Source organism: Melozone crissalis, unplaced genomic scaffold (assembly GCF_028551555.1).
Source record: "Melozone crissalis strain CALT ecotype California unplaced genomic scaffold, PUWL_Pcris_2 ptg000036l_1, whole genome shotgun sequence".
Taxonomy (NCBI): Eukaryota; Metazoa; Chordata; class Aves; order Passeriformes; family Passerellidae; genus Melozone; species Melozone crissalis.
Window position 1 is genome coordinate 13220270 of NW_026535814.1, and position 20237 is coordinate 13240506.

Genomic DNA, 20237 nt, shown 5'->3' on the forward strand with positions numbered 1-20237 from the left:
GTGCTGCTTGAAGCACATCCAGGATGTTCACGTTGAGACACCATAACCTGGGATTGCCATGGTGCAGCCACAGGCTGATGGGAGAGCCTCAGTGGAGCTGGTAGGGCTGTGGCACTTGGAGCAGCACCAGGAAGATGCAGCCCCAGGAAGAGACTGTGTGAGGGTTGAAGGACCAGTTCAGCCCTGCAGGACCATGGGTTGTCCCACTCTTGGCTCTTGCTGACTTTGGGCTTCATGCTCCTCCCACAGCTGGACAGATATCCTGTGTTCCTGAGCACCATGGATCTTACAGCAGTGTGGGACTTCTCTGACCAAACACAATGTGGGTGCTGGTGCTACCCCACTGTCCTTGGGGCTACCTGAGGGGACAAGGGAACCTGGATGGGACAGCTGTGCTCTTCATCCTTGGCAAGGAAGCACAGGTGCAGTCCTGGTGCCTCTGCTCTGGTCTGCATGCTCAGGTGTGATTCCAGATAAGTTCCTGCACAAATGCTGGGCAGAGGATCAGGTTCCCATTTCAATACTTGGCCAAAATTTGGAGACAGTCTAGCCTGTGTTCTCCAGGCATGGAGGACCCTTTTTGGGTGGTTTTTCAGGAGAGTGAAGCATCTTGGGGTCATGCACATGCCTTTTTTTCCCCTCTTGCTTCCACTGGTACTGATGAAGGGCTGTCCAGGGAGTCAAAGTCCCATCCAGAGACAGGCTGTGGTCATGCTCCTACTTGAAATTCCCATAGGTTTCAAATGAATTCAAATAACTGAGGGCTAGTTCATAGCAGAGCCCATACTGTTCCTGTGGATAAAAGGATGCACATGAGGCTCCAGTGGACCAACACCTGCAGTGCCATGCCAGCATTGGTCTCCAACAGCTTCCTGACACAGAGCATGCCACACACAGGTGCACTCCACCCTCCTCCTCCCAGCTGGAATCCACAATCCCTGCTGAGGAATCCAGGCATTTGCTCCAGGAGCTGGAAGGATGGGCTACACCAGCACTGGAACCAGCTGGTTTTGGCAGGAGAGCCAACATCCGTGACACCAAGTGTTAAGCAGCCAGGTGGACCAGAAAGGGGCCACTCATCATGCAGGATGCTTTGGTGCCCTCACAGCTCTGCAGAACCTGACACTGAGGGAGTGGGTGTGTCCAGCAGCAGAAACTGGAGCTTTCAAAGATCTCATTGGCACCTGGCCTCAGGATGATCTGAGCACAGAGGGGCCAGGGCAGCTACTGGGGCAATGCAAGATATGGCTCTTGTTGTGCTGCTGCCATCCCAGCTGGGTTAGAAGTCAGCACTTACCACATTTTTAATGAACTGTCTGCGCCTCCTCTTCAGCATCCTCACAGCCTGGGACACATCCACCATGCCTTCGCTTTGAATCTGCTCACACAGGAAACCAGCAGCACAGAAGATCCCACTCCGGCTGGCTCCGTCCCTGTGGAGGAGGACAAGGGGAGCTTCATTTGCTCTGGGATGGCAGGTGGCAGGGCTGAGCCTCAGAGGTGTCCCCTTAGACCCACACACTCTCCCCAAGAATGATCTTGGCCATGCATCCCACATCCAACCGACCTCCACAGGAAAGTCTTCCTCCCTCAGCCTAGCTGAACTCATATCCACACATCCACCACAGATGGAGCTGTCCCCAATGTCACTGACACAGCCTGAGGCTGTGTCCAGCTCTGTGCCATGGCTGCTCCTCCAGCAGACATCACTGACCAGCAGGTGACAAGGATGTGTCCATCCTGGCTCTGCCGATGGTGTGTCTCCACCTTCCCCAGCAGGCTGATGATGGTGTCAGGGTTGGGGGGAAGGTGCTGCTGCATGGGCCAGTCTGTCAGTTGATGTAACTGGATTTCCACTGCGGATTTCTTGGGCTAGTGGGGAAGAAAGACAGGGGGCTGGGCAGAGCAGAGACCTATTGGCTTCATGGAGGGAAGGGGAGGGACAGTGCATCGCAGCCCTGCCTCAGCCACACACACTGGATCAAGGGAGCAGCCCCACAATGGGACATGCCACTCCAGACTTTGCTCTTCTTCACCAAGTGCTCTGAGAGCAACAGACAGAGCACAGGGGAAGAGCTGAGCTCCAGGTGCAGCTCAGACCTACACCAGTCCTGTGTCCAGCTGCCTGCAATAGTTCCCCTTTCATGAACCACTGAGATGTACAAACTCCAACCACAGCTGCTGTCCTCCAGTTGGAAATGCACACAAAACCACCTCTGAGTTCTACCTCTGCCTGCAGCCTCACTTCCTTGGGATTTACCTCTCTGACAAGGCAAAAGACTCTGCTCTGAGCAAAGGGCCCACCTGCTGCCTGTTGCTGAGGACAAGTGTCCAGGTTGTGAAGCCAGCCCCAGGCTCCTCCGAGATCAGCTGCACATGGAAGCGGCCGTAGTCATCTTCACCCTGGCTGGGCCAGAACTGCACGTACGTCTGGGGGAGGGCGAGAGGGGCCTGATCACACATGGCTCCGCCTGCACGCAGGGCAGAGCTCGGCCCCTCACATGGGGGGCTCACAGCAGCCCCTCGCCCAAAGGCCACATGCACATGGCCCTGCCAGACACCTGCTGGGCACCAGCCCAGTGCTGCAGCCAGAGAATCACACTCCATCACATAGGACACCTGGGTAGGGGTCAACAAAACCCGAGGGATGCTCATTTGCAGTGAGACCGAGGACAGCCCCCTGCTGTGGAGCTGTGGAGCTGGGACTGTCCTCAGGGCTCTGCCAGGTGGAGCCCCCAGGCTTGCAGTGGGTCCTGGTGCAAGCTGGGCTCTCATGCTAAGATCATTGCAGGGGCAAAGGCAGGAATCACACTGGTCGGTCCCACAGGGAACCAGGAGAGGGGAGAGCTGTCGGAGCTTGGGCTGCTGACCTTGTCCAGCTCCTGGAGTTCATTCAGCACAACTACTGATGTGCAAGTGTAATCCCAGACCAGAGCCCAGAAATCCACCAGCGTGGTGGGGAAAGGCAGCTGCGTGATGATGATTCTCTCCTCCTCGGTGTACGTCTGCAAAAGACAGGTCAGTGTGTGTGAGGAGAGTCCCACAATGCCCGAGAGCCCTTCCCGCAGCGGGATGGCTCCCTACCGCCCTGCTGACATGGAGAAGGCCCAGGCCGGCCCAGCCCTGCTCAGAGCAGCTCATGTTAGCGCCCCGCTGCCCTCTCAGCTCATCGCAGCCGGGCTCAGCTCGCAGCAGGCTGGGCTGGCACACGCGGCTGCGCTGCCTGCGCAGGCAGGCTCCGCCGATCGCGGTCGCGGGGGCCATCTCCTGGCAGCAGGGCCGGCACGCACCGAGCAGCAGCCCGAGGGCCGGGACACCTCCCCCGGCCGGGGGCTGTGCCCTGGCCCGGAGCAGGGCTGCGCAGGAGGGGCCCGGCTGCCCCGAGCAGCTCCCGCTCCCGCGTGAGGCGGCCGCAGCCTTACGCTGGCAAAGACGGCGTTGATGTAAGCTGGCGAGCCGTCTGCGTTCACCGAGGACATCAGGATGGGCCGGCAGGAGTCCGCTGCGGAGGCAACGAGCACAGAGGGGGAAATGATGGATCCTTCCCTCCCTACAGACAGGCAGGGGGCTTTCCCTGCAACAGGCACAGCCAACAGAGCTCCCTGCAGGATGGGCTGGAGAGGACTGAACGCACAGGCACCACCACACCCACGGCTGTGACAGCTCAGGCCACCCTGACGAGGGATGCCCAAAACCCTGTGTCTGGGGGCACAGCAGATCCACCCTCCTCATTGCTCCCTGATGTGCCTCATCTGAGCTTCTCCACTGGGAAAGTTTGACCAGGGACATATTTATCCCAGGTGTACCTCATGTACCTCCAACAGGCTCAGAAGGAATCAGCCTAATCTGTATTTATTATCTCCTAAGCAGAACACAACAACTGGACCCTGAGCCCAACCTGTCAGTGTCATGTGCCAGGGAGGGAAGCAGCAGGAAAGCATCGTTCCCCCCATGCTGCTGTCAGGCTCTGGCTTTAGAGCAAGAGGCTGCCCAGCCCTGCCAGTGTTACCTGGCAAGATCCCTGGCTTGCGGTTCTTGGCTTGGTTTCTGGGTTTCTCTGCTTCTCTGCATGGCAGGAGCTGGAACAACTCAGAAAATCTCTGCAGGGCCTGTAGAGATGATTCACCCAAGTCAGTCCTGCCTGTCAACAACTCACCTTCTCGGGCCACTGCAGAGAAATGATCCCCCACCTCCATCCCACTGCTGGGGAGGGGAGCGGGAGGGGGCTGGCATCACAGATGAGCCCCCACAGCACCAGTGCACCGTCCCCTGGTGGTACCTTGAACTCCTTCTCCAGGGCGCTGTTGCAGCCTGAGGTCTCATGGTCCCGCAGGGAGTGCACGCGGCTGGCGATGCTCTCCACGGGCACCCCGGTGCTGCCGCAGAGCAAACCTTCCAGCAGCGCCTCGTACAGGAAGCTGTACTGCTCCTGCGGGAGGACACGCCTCAGCTGCACGGTCTGGAGCCAGTCCAGGAGGAACCCTGGAGCTCCAGATCACCAGCTGTCCTCAAACTGTGCTACAAATGAGCCAGCTTCATCCTTCACCTTCCTGCTGCGGATCCCTGAGGCCAGACACTTCTCATTGCAGGCAGCCCTGCTTTGGGACACTGCCAGCAACTCCAGCAACCCAGACAAGATCATCTTCCTCAGGTTTAGTGCTCCCTCTCAGACCAGACCCCTGCTCTGGGGAAGGCAGCCCAGAAAACCTGCACACTAGTTAGACCTTGTACAAGAGGCTGCTTGGTCCAGCCCAAGCTGGTTTTCTCTGAAGGAGCCCAGCACTAAGCAGACCATGAGGACATAGTCCCTAGGCCAGGACACTGCTGCCCAGGAGCTCCAGGAGGGCAGACATCCTGAAAGCTGGAGGCACAGGTGGACTCTTGCTCATCATCCTTGCCTACAAGACAGCCCTTCTGTGTCAGGGTGACTGATACATACCAATGCTGCTGATACCTCAGAGAGTCTCAGGGAAATTAAGATTCCAACTAGCTTTGGACACAGCATTGAGAAAAGATCCTTCAGTGTCCATCACCTGATAGCCCTAGTCCCTGTGGCTAGATCAGGAGCAGCATGGCTAATGTGGCTTTGCATGCCACATCTCTGGGAAGGGTGGTGTTGACAGCAAAGTGTTAAAAGCAGCAGAATGGTTTTTCATTCAGAAGGAGCATGGTGGATTGTCTCAAGTGGCCTTACAGCTGGGAGTAGACCAAGGTCTGGTAAATGACAGTGTGAGAAACCCTATATATTGTATATAAACCACCTACTGCTGTTGAACCTCTCTTTGCTTTGGGGACTAGAATCCCTGTAGAGGGAACATTGGTGTTTACAGAGACCTGGAGCCCATTGCCATGAACATGGCTGAGCTCCCGGTTTTGGGACACATCAAAGACCAGAGATCACAAAGACACAGAGGAGATCACAGCCCAGCTGGTAAACTACAGGTGCACAGGCCTTTGTTAAATGGGTGAAAAGAGCAGCCCCACTGTCCCCCAGGACAGACTGAGCCTGATGGTGCTGGTGTTCCCACTTATGTGTTACCTCCTGGCATCCTCCAGCTAGGGAGGTAATGAATTAAATTCACTCTTGGCATTTCAGCCATGGTTTTGTGGCTGTTCTGGCCACTCGCCTGTGTCGACTCCCACAGGTGGGCACTGGATCTGCAGCCCGAGGTGTGCAGGGAGCAAATTCCTCACCTTGGTCTGCACCATGCTGACCCGCTGCTCCCGCAGCTGCTGCACACAGCGGAACACATCCACCTTGCCCTCAGCCTTGCCCATCTTCAAGAGGAAGTCCAGGGCGATGAAGGTGCCTGTGCGGCCGATGCCGGCGCTGAGGACACGGAGCAGCGCGGTCAGCGCTGCCCCCGCTGGCCGTGCCCCAGCACCCAGAGAGCCCCAGCGCGGTACCTGCAGTGCACCAGCACGGGGCCTGCAGGCGCTTCCAGCACCCTCTTGTTCACCGCCTCCACCAAGCACAGCAGCTGCGACGGGTTTCTGGGCACCCCGTGGTCCGGCCACAGCAGGTAGTGAAACTGCTCCACTGCTCTTGGCAGAGCACAGCCTGCCTGCAGAAAGGGAGACACAGCTGGAACAGGGAGCTGCAAGCGACCAGGAAACTCGTGTCGAGTGACTGCCTGCCAACAAGGAGGCAGCAGTGGAGAAAACACTTGAGAGGGGCACCAGCACACAGTGCTCCCTCCAGCACCACACCATAAGGACTGCTCCACTACAGCTCCTCAGACACTACAGGGCAGATTCACCCATCCCACAGCCACACTATTCATTTTGTCCTCTGCTTCACCGTGAGCAGTGAACGCAAAGCAGGAAAAGCAGCTCGTGCCCCAGAGGGGAATGATACCAATCACAGCTTAGGGTATTTCCAGAGTCATCAAAAAGCCTTGGCTTGCCCAGAAAAGGTGTACCCTAAGGCTGTTACTACACTGATGTGAATGTAGTCACTTGTTACCAGCCATTGTGATTTTCCCTAAGCATCACATTCACTTGCCATGAACTAATGCTACATCTTACCAGCGGGTGCTCTTGGAGCTTTACATTTCAGCTGCATGTTGCTTTGGGCAAGACAAGAAAGGACAGAAATATGCATAACTGCAATTTCTTCATTTTCTTCCCTTTATCTGAGGTGTAACTTCCACAGGAGCACACATCTTGGCAAATGACCTTCTGTAGGTTATCTTAAACCATAAACTACGTGTCCAGGTTTAGGGCTGTAAGTGACCAAGGAGCTTCAGTGTGGACCTTCTGCAGATTGAGTCCGGTGACAGGCAGGCACCTGTCCCATCATCCTGGATGTGCAGAGATTCCATTCCATAGTCTTTATCTGCTTTTATACCCTTTGTAGTCACCTCACCCAAGCCATCAAGAATCTACAATATTCCCATGTGCAACGTCAGTCCAGACTGCTCTGGGGTGACCACTGGAGCTGATTGACTGCCTTTGCCTGGCACCGAAACCTGGGACTGATGGCCTGGCATGGATTCCATTTATAGCAACCTGCTGACACTGCACCTTTTTGTGCTGGAGACCAGGCTCCCCACAGGGTCCATGTCAGACAGCTCCCACCAACTGCTGGAATCCAAACACATCCTGCATTCCCACCTCAGCTCCATGCTAGGCTTACCTTCTGCAGGCAGAAGATGCGTTTGACCAGGCCTGTTGTGGTCCAGGTGTTGTTGAGTGTCACGGTGAAGTCTCCGTAGACCTGCTCCTGCTCTGGCCAATACTGCTCACACTTGATCTGTCAACACCAGTGAGATCTCTGAGCACAGGAAAACTCATAAGAAGAGCATTGCAGGGGAGCAGTGCTGCTCCCTGTCCCCTCTGACAGCTGTACTGGGAGCACAGCAGGTGTGGAAGCCTGTGCTCTGGCAATGCCCAAGCTGAAAGGTTTCATCGGCTGAGAGGTTTTCTCTACCTTGTTCTGTTCCACTAAGCCCGTCAGCATCACAATGACTGAGGTCTTCTCCTGCCAGACCATGTGCCAGAAATCCACCACTGTCCCAGCCAAGGGGCCTTGGGAAGGAAGAGGAGAGCCCTATGCAAGTGTCCAAGCCATGGGCACATTTTTGGACATTCCCAGGCTTTCCTCTGCCTAGACACAGAGGTACAGCCAGGGGACATCAGCACCTGAAGGGGGTGCTGGCCACATCAGCTTCATCACCATGTTAGAAATTAGGACAAGGAGAAGGGAGGGAAGATGAGCCCATGTCAGGGATTCACTGCTGCTTTGGGAGCTCCTGCTTGCAGATCCTTAAGATGACTGTCAGCTGCTCTCACATTTGGGGCCCTATTTTCCAAGGAGCATTTCTGCAGCTCTGCAGGAAGCCAAGACCTCCTTATTGCATGCTGCACGGAGCTGACAAACACATCCAGGCTTTGCACTACTGGGAAGAGACTGTATCCGAGTGCACTGGGTGCAGACATGCCAGGCACTTGCAGGATTGTCCCTGCTATGCCAGCTGCCAAAGGGAACAAACTAGGCTTGTGAGTGGAAGGACCATGTCCTCATACTGGGCAGTGCAGATACCAGCTCCAGCTGCTGCCAAGCTACCACTGAGATCTTCCATGCCCTCTAGCACCTGTAACAACTGTTCAGAGAGAACTGAACAACCTCAGAGACCCTGGAGACACAGGGACTTGGAGTGAGCCAGTCACAGCTCCTTGGCTGCTATCCCAGCTCCCCATTTCCCAGGTTGCTCAGGGTAGTGAATGGCATCTCCTGAGGATGAGGTTTGGGAGCACCTACCTTGAGCTGCAATGAAGAAGCGTGGACTTCGGTAGGTCTGCAGGGGAGAGATTCAAACAGCTCTGATCACATGAGTTAAATGTTTAACAGGGAATGAAATAAAGGATCCATCCCCCAGGCACCAAAGCCCAGAACTCTCAGCACAGTGTGTACCACAGCACCTTTCCTGGCCAGCACAGACAGTGGGTACCCAGGGGCTGCATCTCAGTTCCTGTCCCCTCACATGGGTCCCTTTTTGTTTGAGGTGAGAAGTGCACACAAACCCAGAGTACTCCAGGCAGCTCAGAGAGGATTCAATGGAAGCAACATCCCAAGACCCACCAGCTTAAGGGCAAAAAGTGCCAGACCTCAGAGCCCCCCATGTGAGCAGGACTGTCCTCCTGCCAGGCACCTTTCCTACCCTTCTCAGGGTAACAACTCTTCACTACCTACATCCACATAGCTGGCATTGATGTAGCCATTCCCGGTGTCAGAGGGCTGCAGCACCACACGGCAGTGATCATCTGAAAGAGAAGGGAGGTGGGCTAATGCTTTAGGGCAGCACCAAAGAGATTGATTAAGGGGGAAGGTGTAATTTATTAATTACTGTCTGTTGCCTCTCCAGCAGCACCCAAGGCCTCAGGACATGTTCAGGGTTAAAGAACAGCTGATGAGACAAAGGGTGACATGGCACAGCGGGAAGTGCAATGGCGCTTTAAGGAAGATTATGAAATGGCCAAATGTACACACCGTGTGTGGCCCAGAGGAGCTTTAAAGGTTGGTAGAAATTAGGTCACTCCTTCCACTTTCCCACAAATACCTGCCTCTGGATGGTACATGACAGTGTTCAGCACTGACTACCATCAGGAACAGGAATACAATGTTTGATTAAGTTTGCAGGAAGATTTGAAGAGCAGAACAAGGATACTCCAACAGGATATAAAAGAATGGGGCCAGAAATGTCTCTGAGTTTCAGTGGCCATGGAGGATGAGATGAGTAGCTCAGTATTTCTGAAGTGGTGGAGGGGCACCTACACCAGTCCGGCATGCTGTGCTACCCCAGCCAGCCCCAAGAGCCTGAGCCAGTCCCTGGAGAGCTCTGCTTACATGGGATGATGCTCTTGTAGCGGTTCTTGTTTTGATTACAGAGCTCCTTGCCAGCATTGCAGGGGTGCAACAAAGTTGAGGACAATTGCTGCAGAGGAAGAAAACAAGCCCACTCAGCACTGGGATATATTCTGGGGCTGTGGCCACAGCTGATTGCATCACACATCCAGGGAAGGAATGAGGAGTGGGGAGTGCAGCCAGGTGGGAAAGCAAAGCTAAACCAGACCTGATATTCTCTAAGAAGCCCAGCACCATGCCTGTTGACTGATTCATCATCTGTCTGTTCTGCCTCTATTTCTTCCCTCTTAAACATTTTCAGAGCCTCCAGCAATTCCTCCACCGGGATCTGTGTGTTTGGCTTGCGTACATCTGCAGAGACCACAAGGACAGGACTTCAGCAACTAGTGCTAAACTGGCCAGTTCTGGAACTCTGCAGCTGAGACTGAGATGGCATTGCAGCAGCCAGAACTTCTCCAAACCTTATACTGTCCCTCCCCACACAGGTCCCTTCTCCTAGGAGGAGTCCCTTTCCCTGTGCCAGCCAGCTCTGACCACCTTGTTCCTGCAAGGAACTTGTGGAACCTGCAATCATCCTGCCTGTGCTTTTAACAGACAGCCTGTCCAGACAAGGCGCACAGGGCCCTTGCTCATACTGCACCTTTCTGACATCCTCTCAGGGGTATAGTGCTGCTGTTCTCCAACCCTCTTGAACTGTTGCGCTTTAACCTGCAAAACAGCAAGGCAGGTGCACAGACCAGCAGAAGAGAGAGACAGAGCTGAAGCTGTTACCCATCTCACCACTCTGCCTCATCTCAGGCTCCACTTGGACACTCCATGCGCCTGCAGGGAGTGTCCAAGTGGAGCTGGTGAATGCCTCACAGAGGGCAGGAGAGGTGAGCCACATACTGACCTGAAGATGACAAAAAGCAGCAAAATCCCCAGTGCCAGGAATGCAACAATTAGTGCTACTGCCATAACCACAGGCTTGCTATCCAGCAGAGATGATGGCTCCTGCCCTGCAAGCAGCACAGGCCAGGCTCAGGCTCCTGCACAGCCTAAACCAAACATTGGGACATCCCACAGGGACATGGAGAGAAAAGCAACTTCCCTTGTCTTCCACCCAAGGCTTTGCATTAGAGAAAAGCTGAGGTGGGGCAGAAGAAGCAGGTGTTTCCCAGGTATGATACCCCCAATTGTGGAACATGTGTCCCTGAAGGCCCCAAACGCTGCCAAGTGAGGTATCTACATGGAGGGGTTGCAAATACACCAGAGGAGGATTACTGGGACTAAGACTAAAGGTGTGGTGATGGCAGAGATAATGTGCAATCGCCAGTGGCCACTGGGCCCCCACCTATTCAAGAGTCCTGAGGATGTCCAAAGCCCATCTACCATAGATAGCCTCAAAATACAGAGAACTTCTATGAAGAACAAAGTATGGCAATATTCCACTACAATATTCCACAATATTCTGCCCTGGGCTGGCTTGTATCCAGGGAAGCTGCCAGGCTGACAAAAGGGAGCAGGCAGGAGGGAGGCTTGGGCACCAGGAGCAAGGAGACACTTACCAAGAGAGAAGCTGTAGCAGACACAGGTGAACTTCTCTGCCTGTTGGAGGAGACAGGAGGGAGAGCTCAGGCCAGTCCTGCAGCACTGGCCTAGCTGGAGGCCAGGGTCCCCAGGCAGGGCCACCGAGGGAGGTGGCTGTGGCCCGGGAGCCCAGGGACAGCACGGTGCCGGGGCACGGGACAGGAGCGTGGGCCCAGAGGCAGCCCAGAGGCAGCGAGGGGCCCAGCCCCGGGCGGCAGCAGCCGCAGGGAGCAGCAGCCCCCCGAGGGTACCTGCGGCCCGCGGCGGACGAGGCGCAGCAGGGCCGTGTAGTCCCGGCCCGGGCTGAGGGCAGCGTTGTTCATGCCCTGCCCGCGGCTGCCGTCGCCCAGCACGAAGTCCGTGGCGGCGCTGAGGTTGAGCAGAGCGGCCTGGTAGGCGCTGGCATTGGAGAGCTGTGCCTGCTCCGAGCAGATGCTCTCGATCAGCGAGGCGTTGTGCGTGGCGGCCACGATCAGCTGGTGCTCCCTGCGGGCCCAAAGGCAGTGGGACAGGGCCCGGGGGCCACGGGAAGGGAGGCGGCTGCAGGCCAGCGCCGGCGTGGGGAGAGCCCCGGCGGGGCTGCGGAGCCGCGGGGCTGCGCTCACCTGGCGGCCTCAGAGCCGCGGGCGATGGGGCTCAGGGGGAGCACGGCCGTGCCTTGCGAGGGGGCGATGTCGCGGGCGCCGCGGCAGCTGATGGCCTGCGGGTGCGGGGTGTCTGCAGGGCAACAGCGGGGAATGAGCGTCGGCAGGGCCGGGCGAGCAGCAGCGACGGCCTCGGGCAGCGCAGGCCGGCGAGCAGGGCTGGGCTGTGCCCGGGCTCCCTGCCCGGCCCCACAGCAAAGCGCACCGGAGCTGCTGTTGCTGTGAAACTCCCTCGTCAGCGCGGCCCCGGCTCCAGCAGCCGTCAGCCCCTGGAGCATCACGGCGTAGCTGCTGCCAGGGCTGTGCCCCGGCAGCCGGTGCTCGGTGACGGAGCCATCGAGGCGCAGCCGCTCGGTCTCCAGCACGCTGCTGTCCCCTGCGTTCCTGGCTGTGATGCTCAGCTGCGGACAGGAGACGCAGCTGGGACGCAGCAGCTCCCGGCTGCCCGCTGGGAAGGTGCCCGCAGCTGGCAACGTCCCTGCCAGCCTGCCCTTCCCTGTGCCTGCCCTTCCCTGTGCCTGGGCAAGGCTCTGGAGAGGAACGGGTGGGAGCCTCAGCCCCATGCGCAGAGCTCAAAACAGAGGAGATGAGAAGAGGAATTTGGAGCCAACCCTGAGGATGTGTGAGCAACAACCTCTGCGAGCAAAGGGCTGGGCCTCTGAGAAGGAAGGCTGCAGTTTGAAACGCTGTAGATATATGTACTGAGCCCGAGGACAGGACTTGCAAAATCACAGGCATTGTGGTGACGTGCTCCATAAGAGGAGCCCTGAGCTTCTCAATCTTCCTGGATTTCTTCATGCATGTCCCTTTCCCACAGTTCCCAGTGTGCCTGCAGAGAGCTCCAGGCCGGGAGGTGAGGGTCTGCCCTGCTCCCTGGGTACCTGGTATCCGATGATGTCGCCGTTGCAGGAGGGCGGCGCGCTCCACCTGAGAGAGCCCGTGTCGGGATCCAGCCACAGCTGCTCTGGTTTGTCCGGCACTGCAAGCACAGACCATGGGGTCACACACAGGGCCATGGGCAGGGGCTGAGGCCACAGGAGGCTGCAGCAGCTCCCGGCCAAGGGACAGGCTGCAAAGGGGCTCCCTATGAGGGGTTTGTGCCCTGCAAAGGCTGCGTGTGCTGCAGCAGTGGGAAGCACAACACTGCCAGGTGGAGTGGGACAATGAGAAGGGGCTGTGCCCTGCTCAGGGCTCTCCCAGCCCCTTCCCCACAGGGCTCTGCACAGAACCCAAGCAGCTCTGATCCCAGGCACATCCCTGCACAGAGAATATGATCAGGCTGAGCTGAGGGGTGAGGGGAACATCTGTCCTCCCTGTGACACAGCTCTGGACTGTTCCTTGTCTCTGATATTTCTGTGCACTTACCTGATTCCTGTGTTGTGAAGAACCGTGAGAACAGGGTTGTGTTGGGGGGCAAGTCGATGGTGACACTGTACTCAGTGAAGGGCTGCAAATGGGAGCAGGTGAATGTTCCCTCCTGGCCATGAAACATCTGCTCTGCATCCACCTCCTCAGCCTCACAGGGAGGGGAGGAAGGCGCTGCCAGCCGGCACATGGCCCTCATGCCCTGGCAGGCATCAGGGAACCTGCAGGTCCATTTCAGTTTGATGCTGGTGCTGGAAATCTCAAATCCCTCAGGGTCAACCTGGAGCACTTCTGTGAAGGAAAGATTGCCAGAAGGTCACTTTATTCCCTTCCCAGCCCAACCATGCAAGGATGCTGCAATCAGACAACTTTGCTCATCAGGAGAGACTGGAGGTGGTCACTGCAGCCCTCTGAAAGGGGAGCAGGAGGAGTTTGGGGTCATGGTGGTGCCCTGGGAAACTGAATGTGAACCATTGGGTCAATTTCTCCAGCAGCACAACCGCTCGTGTTCAGTCAACCATCAGGACACCTTGGGGAGAAGAGAGGGAAGCCAGGAGGGTGTGTCCCCAGCTGGGCTACATCCCAGCTCACAGGGAGCAGCAAAGGGATCCTGCCTGCCTCAAACCCTCTGAGCTGTGTGGCTGCAGCCATCCTTTGGTGCCGTGGGAGAGCAAACAGGAGACATTTCCTCATGGTCTGGAAGCAGGAGCTGCTTCCACAGCCTCCATCCTCACAGTGCTGTGCCCAAGGAAAAGCCCTGACCTTCCCATGCTGTTCCCCCTCAGAGATGTTCTCAGGATCTCCCCCTGCAAAGGATTATCCTGCTCCAGGCCCCTCCCTTACCGATGCACTCCACACTGGAATGAATGCGGGCCCAGGCACCTCCGGAGTCTCTTCCAAGCCAGAATTCTTCATACCCAAATGTCCCATAATCATCATCCTGGAATTGAGTCTGACATTGGATTTCAGTGAAGGGTGGCTGGAAACCTTGAGGGCAGCTCAGCATCACTTTCTCATTCTTCTTATAATTCTCCAGGTCTGGTGCCAGTTGGAGTCTGGAGTCCCACTGGGGCCTTTTACACCCTTCTGTCAGAGGTGAAAGTGGGTGTTAGATGGGCTGGAGGTGATGGGATGGCTGGGGGTGAGTAGTGGGAGAGAAATCCCCAGGAACCCGTCCAGTCAATGAAGGGAGAGGGAAGGTGACACATTCATCTGCTGGGATGTGACCTGAGGGCAAGCCTTGTTGGGAAGGGGCTTTCCTGATGCATGGAAATTGTGAAGGATCACTCATCCATGAACCTGCCCCATTCCCTCTTGTGTCCATGGGCACCATATTAGCTCCTTCAAAGCCCGGAGCAGGGACATTCCCAGCACAATCACCCCTGCACCAGGGGACTCCCTCCAGCCTCTCATCCAGGCTGTCACCCAGCCCAGCCCAGGGGGCCCTTGCTGGGCCATGGCACCACCGCTGCTGCTGGCATGCAGGGCCCTTCAGCCAGGGCTCATCCCTGCCACAGGGATCAGCCACGCCCCTGTTACCCTCGGGGGCTCCTGTTCTCACTCCCTCTGTGCCTTGGCTGCTCTCCTCCTGCCCCACACTGCTGGGCAGGGGGACAGGGCTGAGCAGTGCCTTCTGCATTCACATCTCCTGCTTTAACAATGCCCCTGCCCCTTTCTCTGACACAACCCTTCCTTCTTCTCATCGCCTGCTCACCAATTTCACCATGCCCCAGGCTCAGTGGGCAGTAGCTGAGCAGCTGGTGCCAGCAGTTTGTCCAGTGCTGCAGGGGGAGGCTTTGTGGCAATGATTGCTACAGAGAAGGATGCTGGCTTCTGGAAGGAGCCCTTGCCTGTTCAAGCCTCTGCAAGAAGGTTGGTGAAGCCTGAAGGGGTTTAAAATACAATCCGCCTTCTCCCAAAGGGGCACACGTGGGATCTCACAAGGCACAGACCAACTTTGGCACAAAGGGAAATGCTGTGCCAAGCCCCTTGTGCAGAGGCTTTGCTGTCAAACAGCGCTGATGGCAGAAGAGCAGAGATGCCCAGCTGAGCACCACAACCAGCAGCTTTGTCCTTGGTTGGATGGCAAGGGAGAGACTGGAGGTGGTCACTGCAGCCCTCTGAAAGGGGAGCAGGAGGAGTTTGGGGTCATGGTGGTGCCCTGGGAAACTGAATGTGAACCATTGAGTCAATTTCTCCAGCAGCACAACCGCTCGTGTTCAGTCAACCATCAGGACACCTTGGGGAGAAGAGAGGGAAGCCAGGAGGGTGTGTCCCCAGCTGGGCTACATCCCAGCTCACAGGGAGCAGCAAAGGGATCCTGCCTGCCTCAAACCCTCTGAGCTGTGTGGCTGCAGCCATCCTTTGGTGCCGTGGGAGAGCAAACAGGAGACATTTCCTCATGGTCTGGAAGCAGGAGCTGCTTCCACAGCCTCCATCCTCACAGTGCTGTGCCCAAGGAAAAGCCCTGACCTTCCCATGCTGTTCCCCCTCAGAGATGTTCTCAGGATCTCCCCCTGCAAAGGATTATCCTGCTCCAGGCCCCTCCCTTACCGATGCACTCCACACTGGAATGAATGCGGACCCAGGCACCTCCGGAGTCTCTTCCAAGCCAGAATTCTTCATACCCAAATGTCCCATAATCATCATCCTGGAATTGAGTCTGACATTGGATTTCAGTGAAGGGTGGCTGGAAACCTTGAGGGCAGCTCAGCATCACTTTCTCATTCTTCTTATAATTCTCCAGGTCTGGTGCCAGTTGGAGTCTGTAGTCCCACTGGGGCCTTTTGCACATTTCTGTCAGAGGTGAAAGTGTTAGATGGGCTGGAGATGATGGGATGAGAAAATGGGTATGGGTGAGTGATGGGAGAGAAATCCCCAGGAATCCCTCCAGGCAATGAAGGGAGAGGGAAGGTGACACATCCATCTGCTGGGATGTGGCCTGAGGGCAAGCCTTGTTGGGAAGGACTGTCATTGAGCTTGTAAAGCATGAAGAATCACTCATTCATCAATATGCCCGTATCCACCCACTTGTCTCTCTGGACACTCCTTACAACCTCCTACAGCCCAAAGCAGGGAGATTCCCATCCTGCATCTCCCTGTGCCTCTCTCCTGAGCACTGCCTTGCCCCCACTGGGCACAGCTGTGTCTCTGCCAGGGACAGCTCTGCATCTCCATCCCCTGATGGATGGCATTGTTCCTCCCCAGGTCCATCCCATACGGCCTCCTGTCCCAGTGCCAAGGGCTGAGCCAGCCCTGCATCATCAGGGCTCCCTTCATTCCGCTCTGCTCCAACCCCTGCAGGTGCAGGAGGTGTCCCCCAGGCCCCTTATCCAGGGGCCAGGAGGGGAACAAGCAGACCTGTGCATTCCAGGGTGGCACCTGGAGGCACAGCAAAGATACTGGAACCTCCCTGGGCACTGGGCTGGCAGCCTTGGATCCTGTCCCTGGCCTGGGCACCTGGCTGGGAGCCCCAGCCTTGGCCTGCTCAGGAACCACTGCAGGAGATTTCAGCTTGCCCAGATGGTTCTGCCTGCTCTGTTGTCTCCTGGCTGCGTTGTCCTCCTCAGCAGTTTGCTCAGGCAACAGAGCCCCAGGGAGGGTGAGGGCAGAGGGGAGACACGGGAGAGCTGCTGCAGCCTCACTTACCCATGCACAGGACATCCCCCTCAATGCGTGTCCAGGCACCTGTGCTGCTCCTGCCCCACCAGGCATCCACATAGACTGGTTTTCCAGAACTCATTCGCTGAAATTCCTTTGCACATTTGATCTCAGGGAAGGAGGGCTCAAGGCCTTTGGGACAGGTCAGGGTCAGTTCTCTGTTCTGTGGGTTTCCAGTTTCATTCTCCAAAAACTGAAGTCTTGCATCCCACTCAGGTTTTGGGCATTTTGCTGTCAGGAAGAAAGTGTGAGAGTCCTTCTCAGCGAGGGAATGCTCAGGCAGGAGAGGGACCGAGGCTTTTCCATGATGAACTGTGGTTAATGTCTGCATTCCACACCATGAGGAAACCCAAGGTGTACCCCAAGAGCAGAAGAAGAGCATGTGCCAGGGCAAGGAGGTGATACAGGACACTGGGAGAGAGGTGAAAACTGAGGGCAGAATCCTTTCTAACTTCCCTGTGACATACAACTCAGGAATAGACTGGGAGATGCAGGGATAGAGAAAACCTGTCTGCCCCACACTGAATGCTTCCCCACGTTGGATTCTGCTCCCAACTGCGACCTGACTCTGAGCTTGCCCAAGGTGTCCCACAGACATGGCACGATGTCCAGCTGCCCTCTACATTGACAGGTGCACATAGCAGGGGAGACCTACTGCTTCCCAACTTACCCGTGGTGCAGCTCAGTTTCGGAGGCAACCTGTGCCATTTTCCTGAAATGTCCAACACCTGCCAAGCATTCCTCCAGTTTGCACATCTGATCACAGCAAGGGGAGGAGCATCATTCTCAAAGCAGCTCAGTGTCACCTCTTCACTGGCCTTGTAAAATCTCTGGTTTGGCCTAAACTGGAGCTGTGAGTCCCACTGGGGCTGCTGGCATCGCTCTGGAGAGGAGAAGGAGCTCATGTAAGCAGAATGGGAAGTGGTCTGCTGGGATATTTCTTGCTCTGACTTGGACAGGGCTCATTTCCTTTGGTTAGCACATTCAACTGCTTGCTTGATCCCTCACTTGCAGCCTAGGACAGAGTTATTGGTGGCAGCAGACCACCCCAAGAGCAGTCCCATCCATGCCTACTACAGTCTTGCAGGCTTCCAAACTCAGACTCCATTTGGAAAAGACTGAGCATTGGCTGAATTCCTTCCCGGTCTTCACACAGAGTTCCATCCCGTCCCACCACCTTGGCCATACACCCACTCATTGTTGGAAGGCACAGGGTTACAGTAGCCCCCAGAGCAGCGAGCTTTGTTCCTGCCTTTGAACCCCTCCCAGGAGCACAGAGCCCAGCAGGTGCCTACAGCAAGGTGCTGAGACAAGAAGAGCCTTGTCAGTGCCAGGACATGGGGAACGCCAAAAGGTATCCAGGTCTGCCATTCCTGCACTGTCATCTGCACAACCAGGTCACAGATGGTCTGCCACCAGCTCAGGGCCCGGGGTCAGGGTGGTGCAGGGCTGTGCTTACCCTTGCAGGTGGGAGTCTCATTCCACTGGGTCTGGGCCCCTCTGGAAATGCATTCAATCTGTGGGACAGATGGTGCAAACTTCTCAGGAATCTTCCCAGCACAGCTGAGCTGCACCACTTCATCCAAGGCATAGTCGCTCCTCCTCGGAGTAAACCGCAGTTTGGGGTCCCACTCGGAGGGAATTTTACATTTTCCTGCATGCAAAGGCCAGGAAGCAGAGCCTGAGGGTCACTGGGCTCCAGCAGCATCCATGAGGATGAGGGAGTTCCATCTGGAGGGGTGCCAATCCCTCTCTCTTCAGAGAGGTGGCAGAGATGGCACCTCCCAGGATGAGCCCCATCCCCCAGGTGCTTTATCCCTCCCCACACGCCCAGGACAGTGCAGGAGGGTTATCCACAGGGTTATCCTGCCCACCTGTTGCTGAGGAGACACCCCAGCCAGAGGGGTCCAGCAGCCTGGGGGATGCTGCTCTCTCCCACAAATCCAGAGGCTGTGGGAGTGCACCAGACTCTGCTGGCACCACTCATCGGCATTCCTGTCATTCTGCTGGACATGATCTGCTCACACCCACAGGCACGCTTGTTTGCTGCAAAATCCCACTTGAGTTGCCACTTTGCTTTTGTTCTGGATGTCACACTTGTTATTTCCTCTGCTCTGTCCCTCTCACAATTATCTGCTGGCTCCTAGCAGCAGCTGCCTCCCATCCCATATCCCTGCCATCCTCACCAAGACAAGTGACACCCCCTCATCTGATTGGGCTAAAGCGGCTTAGAGCATGTGGGTATCTCACCAGCTGCACGTTTGGTTGTGTTTTGCAGCATGTAGATTGGGCAATTGATTGAAGTAAATCTTCCTATTCATTTTCATTAAATTCTAGACAGGATTGCTGCTGCCTCTCTGCATGGATCTGCATTTGGGTCTCTGCCCTCTGACCAGGCCCCACTTTTCACAGAACAACTGTAACTCTCTGTGAGTGTTCCTCCACCATACAAATTTAGCTGTAGCAGTCCAAACTTTGTCCAGTGTTACCAGGGTGCAGGCAGGCACAGAGAGTTTGCACTGCTTCCTACAACACCCAAGTGGCACCAGTGTTGTACTGTGTTTTGTTAATTTGCTTAATTGCTCCCCCATTTTCTGTATTTGTTCCCCCATGGTAGGTAATGGTTCTGTCCTCCCCCAGTTTACCCGCCATTGAGTTGTCATTCATTCTGTTACCCTAGTAACTCCCGCCACTGTAGTTGTCAATCCTCCTTGGTATGTAATTCCTCCTCCCCCTAACTCCCTTATATGTATGCTTTTTTCTCCTCCCCTGGCCCAGTCAATCACCCCCACTCCTCCCAGTTTGCTAGAATCTTCTTCCCTATGGGGGTTGTGATTGGCTGTGGTCCCGGGGCCCCTCCTTTACTTTGCATCGATTGGGTTCTCCCTAATGTCTATTATGTTAGGTTCACTCCCTTGTCTTCCCTTATTGGTTCTGGGTAAACCCCTCCCTGAGACACCTCCTCTCTTTATAACCTTGTTACTCCCCTTGTTCTTGGTCACTCCCTGGCTGACGTCTTGGGTTCCTCAATAAACCCGATTGTCCCCATCGAGTGTCCAGCTCATCCTTTCTCGTCTCGATAGCAGCGGGCCCGTCCACAGGGAGCACAGCCCAAGGCCACCAGATGCCGAGGGGTGCTCCCGGATTTGCAGCTGGGTGTTGGCCGCCCTCCTGCTGGCCGGACACTTGACCTTAAAGGCCACACCTCGCCGCACACCAGGACTCCCCAGGAAAGCAGGAGTGCTCTGCAGACATCATGCAGTAGGAGACCACACCAGCTGCACCTCCTCAGACAGAATAAAACCCCTGACAAATAATTGGAAAAAAATAGCCCCAGACTGGCAAATTGAGCATCAAGTACTTCAGTCAGGTGACAGCTACTCTTGAAAGTATTTCCCATGTTTTAATTTGCATTTCAGGGCCCTGAATGGTAGAAGAAGGCCTGAATGAAGACTATTCACTGATGGGTATTCTTTGATCCTAGAGGTACCACAGAAATGTGAATAAAGTTGCTTGAAAAGAGTCATGTGAGTCCTGGCCTGAAGCAAGAAGCAGTTTGAGGTATGGAAACTCTGCAGTGGAGGTAGCCTTGGGAGCTGAGTGGGTTGTGAATGCTCACGAGCATGTCTGGC

The 20237-nt window shown here is 56.0% G+C and overlaps 1 protein-coding gene across 1 annotated transcript; it reads right to left on the reverse strand.

Annotated features, from left to right (window-relative positions):
* Nucleotides 1-717: 717 nt before the first annotated feature.
* On the reverse strand, nt 718-19257 carry LOC128941560 (receptor-type tyrosine-protein phosphatase T-like). The gene is made up of 31 exons (XM_054283396.1): nt 19251-19257; nt 18065-18259; nt 17412-17488; nt 17276-17361; nt 17143-17224; nt 15499-15595; nt 13789-14031; nt 12946-13236; nt 12462-12559; nt 11786-11981; nt 11542-11653; nt 11188-11422; nt 10915-10954; nt 10260-10365; nt 10010-10075; nt 9576-9729; nt 9350-9437; nt 8696-8766; nt 8264-8300; nt 7433-7530; nt 7139-7255; nt 5908-6065; nt 5695-5830; nt 4280-4429; nt 4010-4109; nt 3423-3502; nt 2871-3005; nt 2305-2430; nt 1715-1872; nt 1298-1433; nt 718-792 (listed from the first exon to the last, which is right to left on the reverse strand). Exons 1-31 carry the CDS (start codon nt 19255-19257, stop codon nt 718-720), a joined length of 3750 nt encoding a protein of 1249 aa, XP_054139371.1.
* Between the last annotated feature and the right edge of the window lie 980 nt (nt 19258-20237).

Excerpts from the sequence above, each read along its gene's own strand:
- LOC128941560 (XM_054283396.1), bottom strand. Across the intron at positions 8,301-8,695 it reads TCAATGCCAGCTATGTGGAT|ACCTACCGAAGTCCACGCTT; the intron begins GTAGGTAGTGAA and ends TCTCCCCTGCAG. Across the intron at positions 5,831-5,907 it reads CCCGTGCTGGTGCACTGCAG|CGCCGGCATCGGCCGCACAG; the intron begins GTACCGCGCTGG and ends CCGTGTCCTCAG.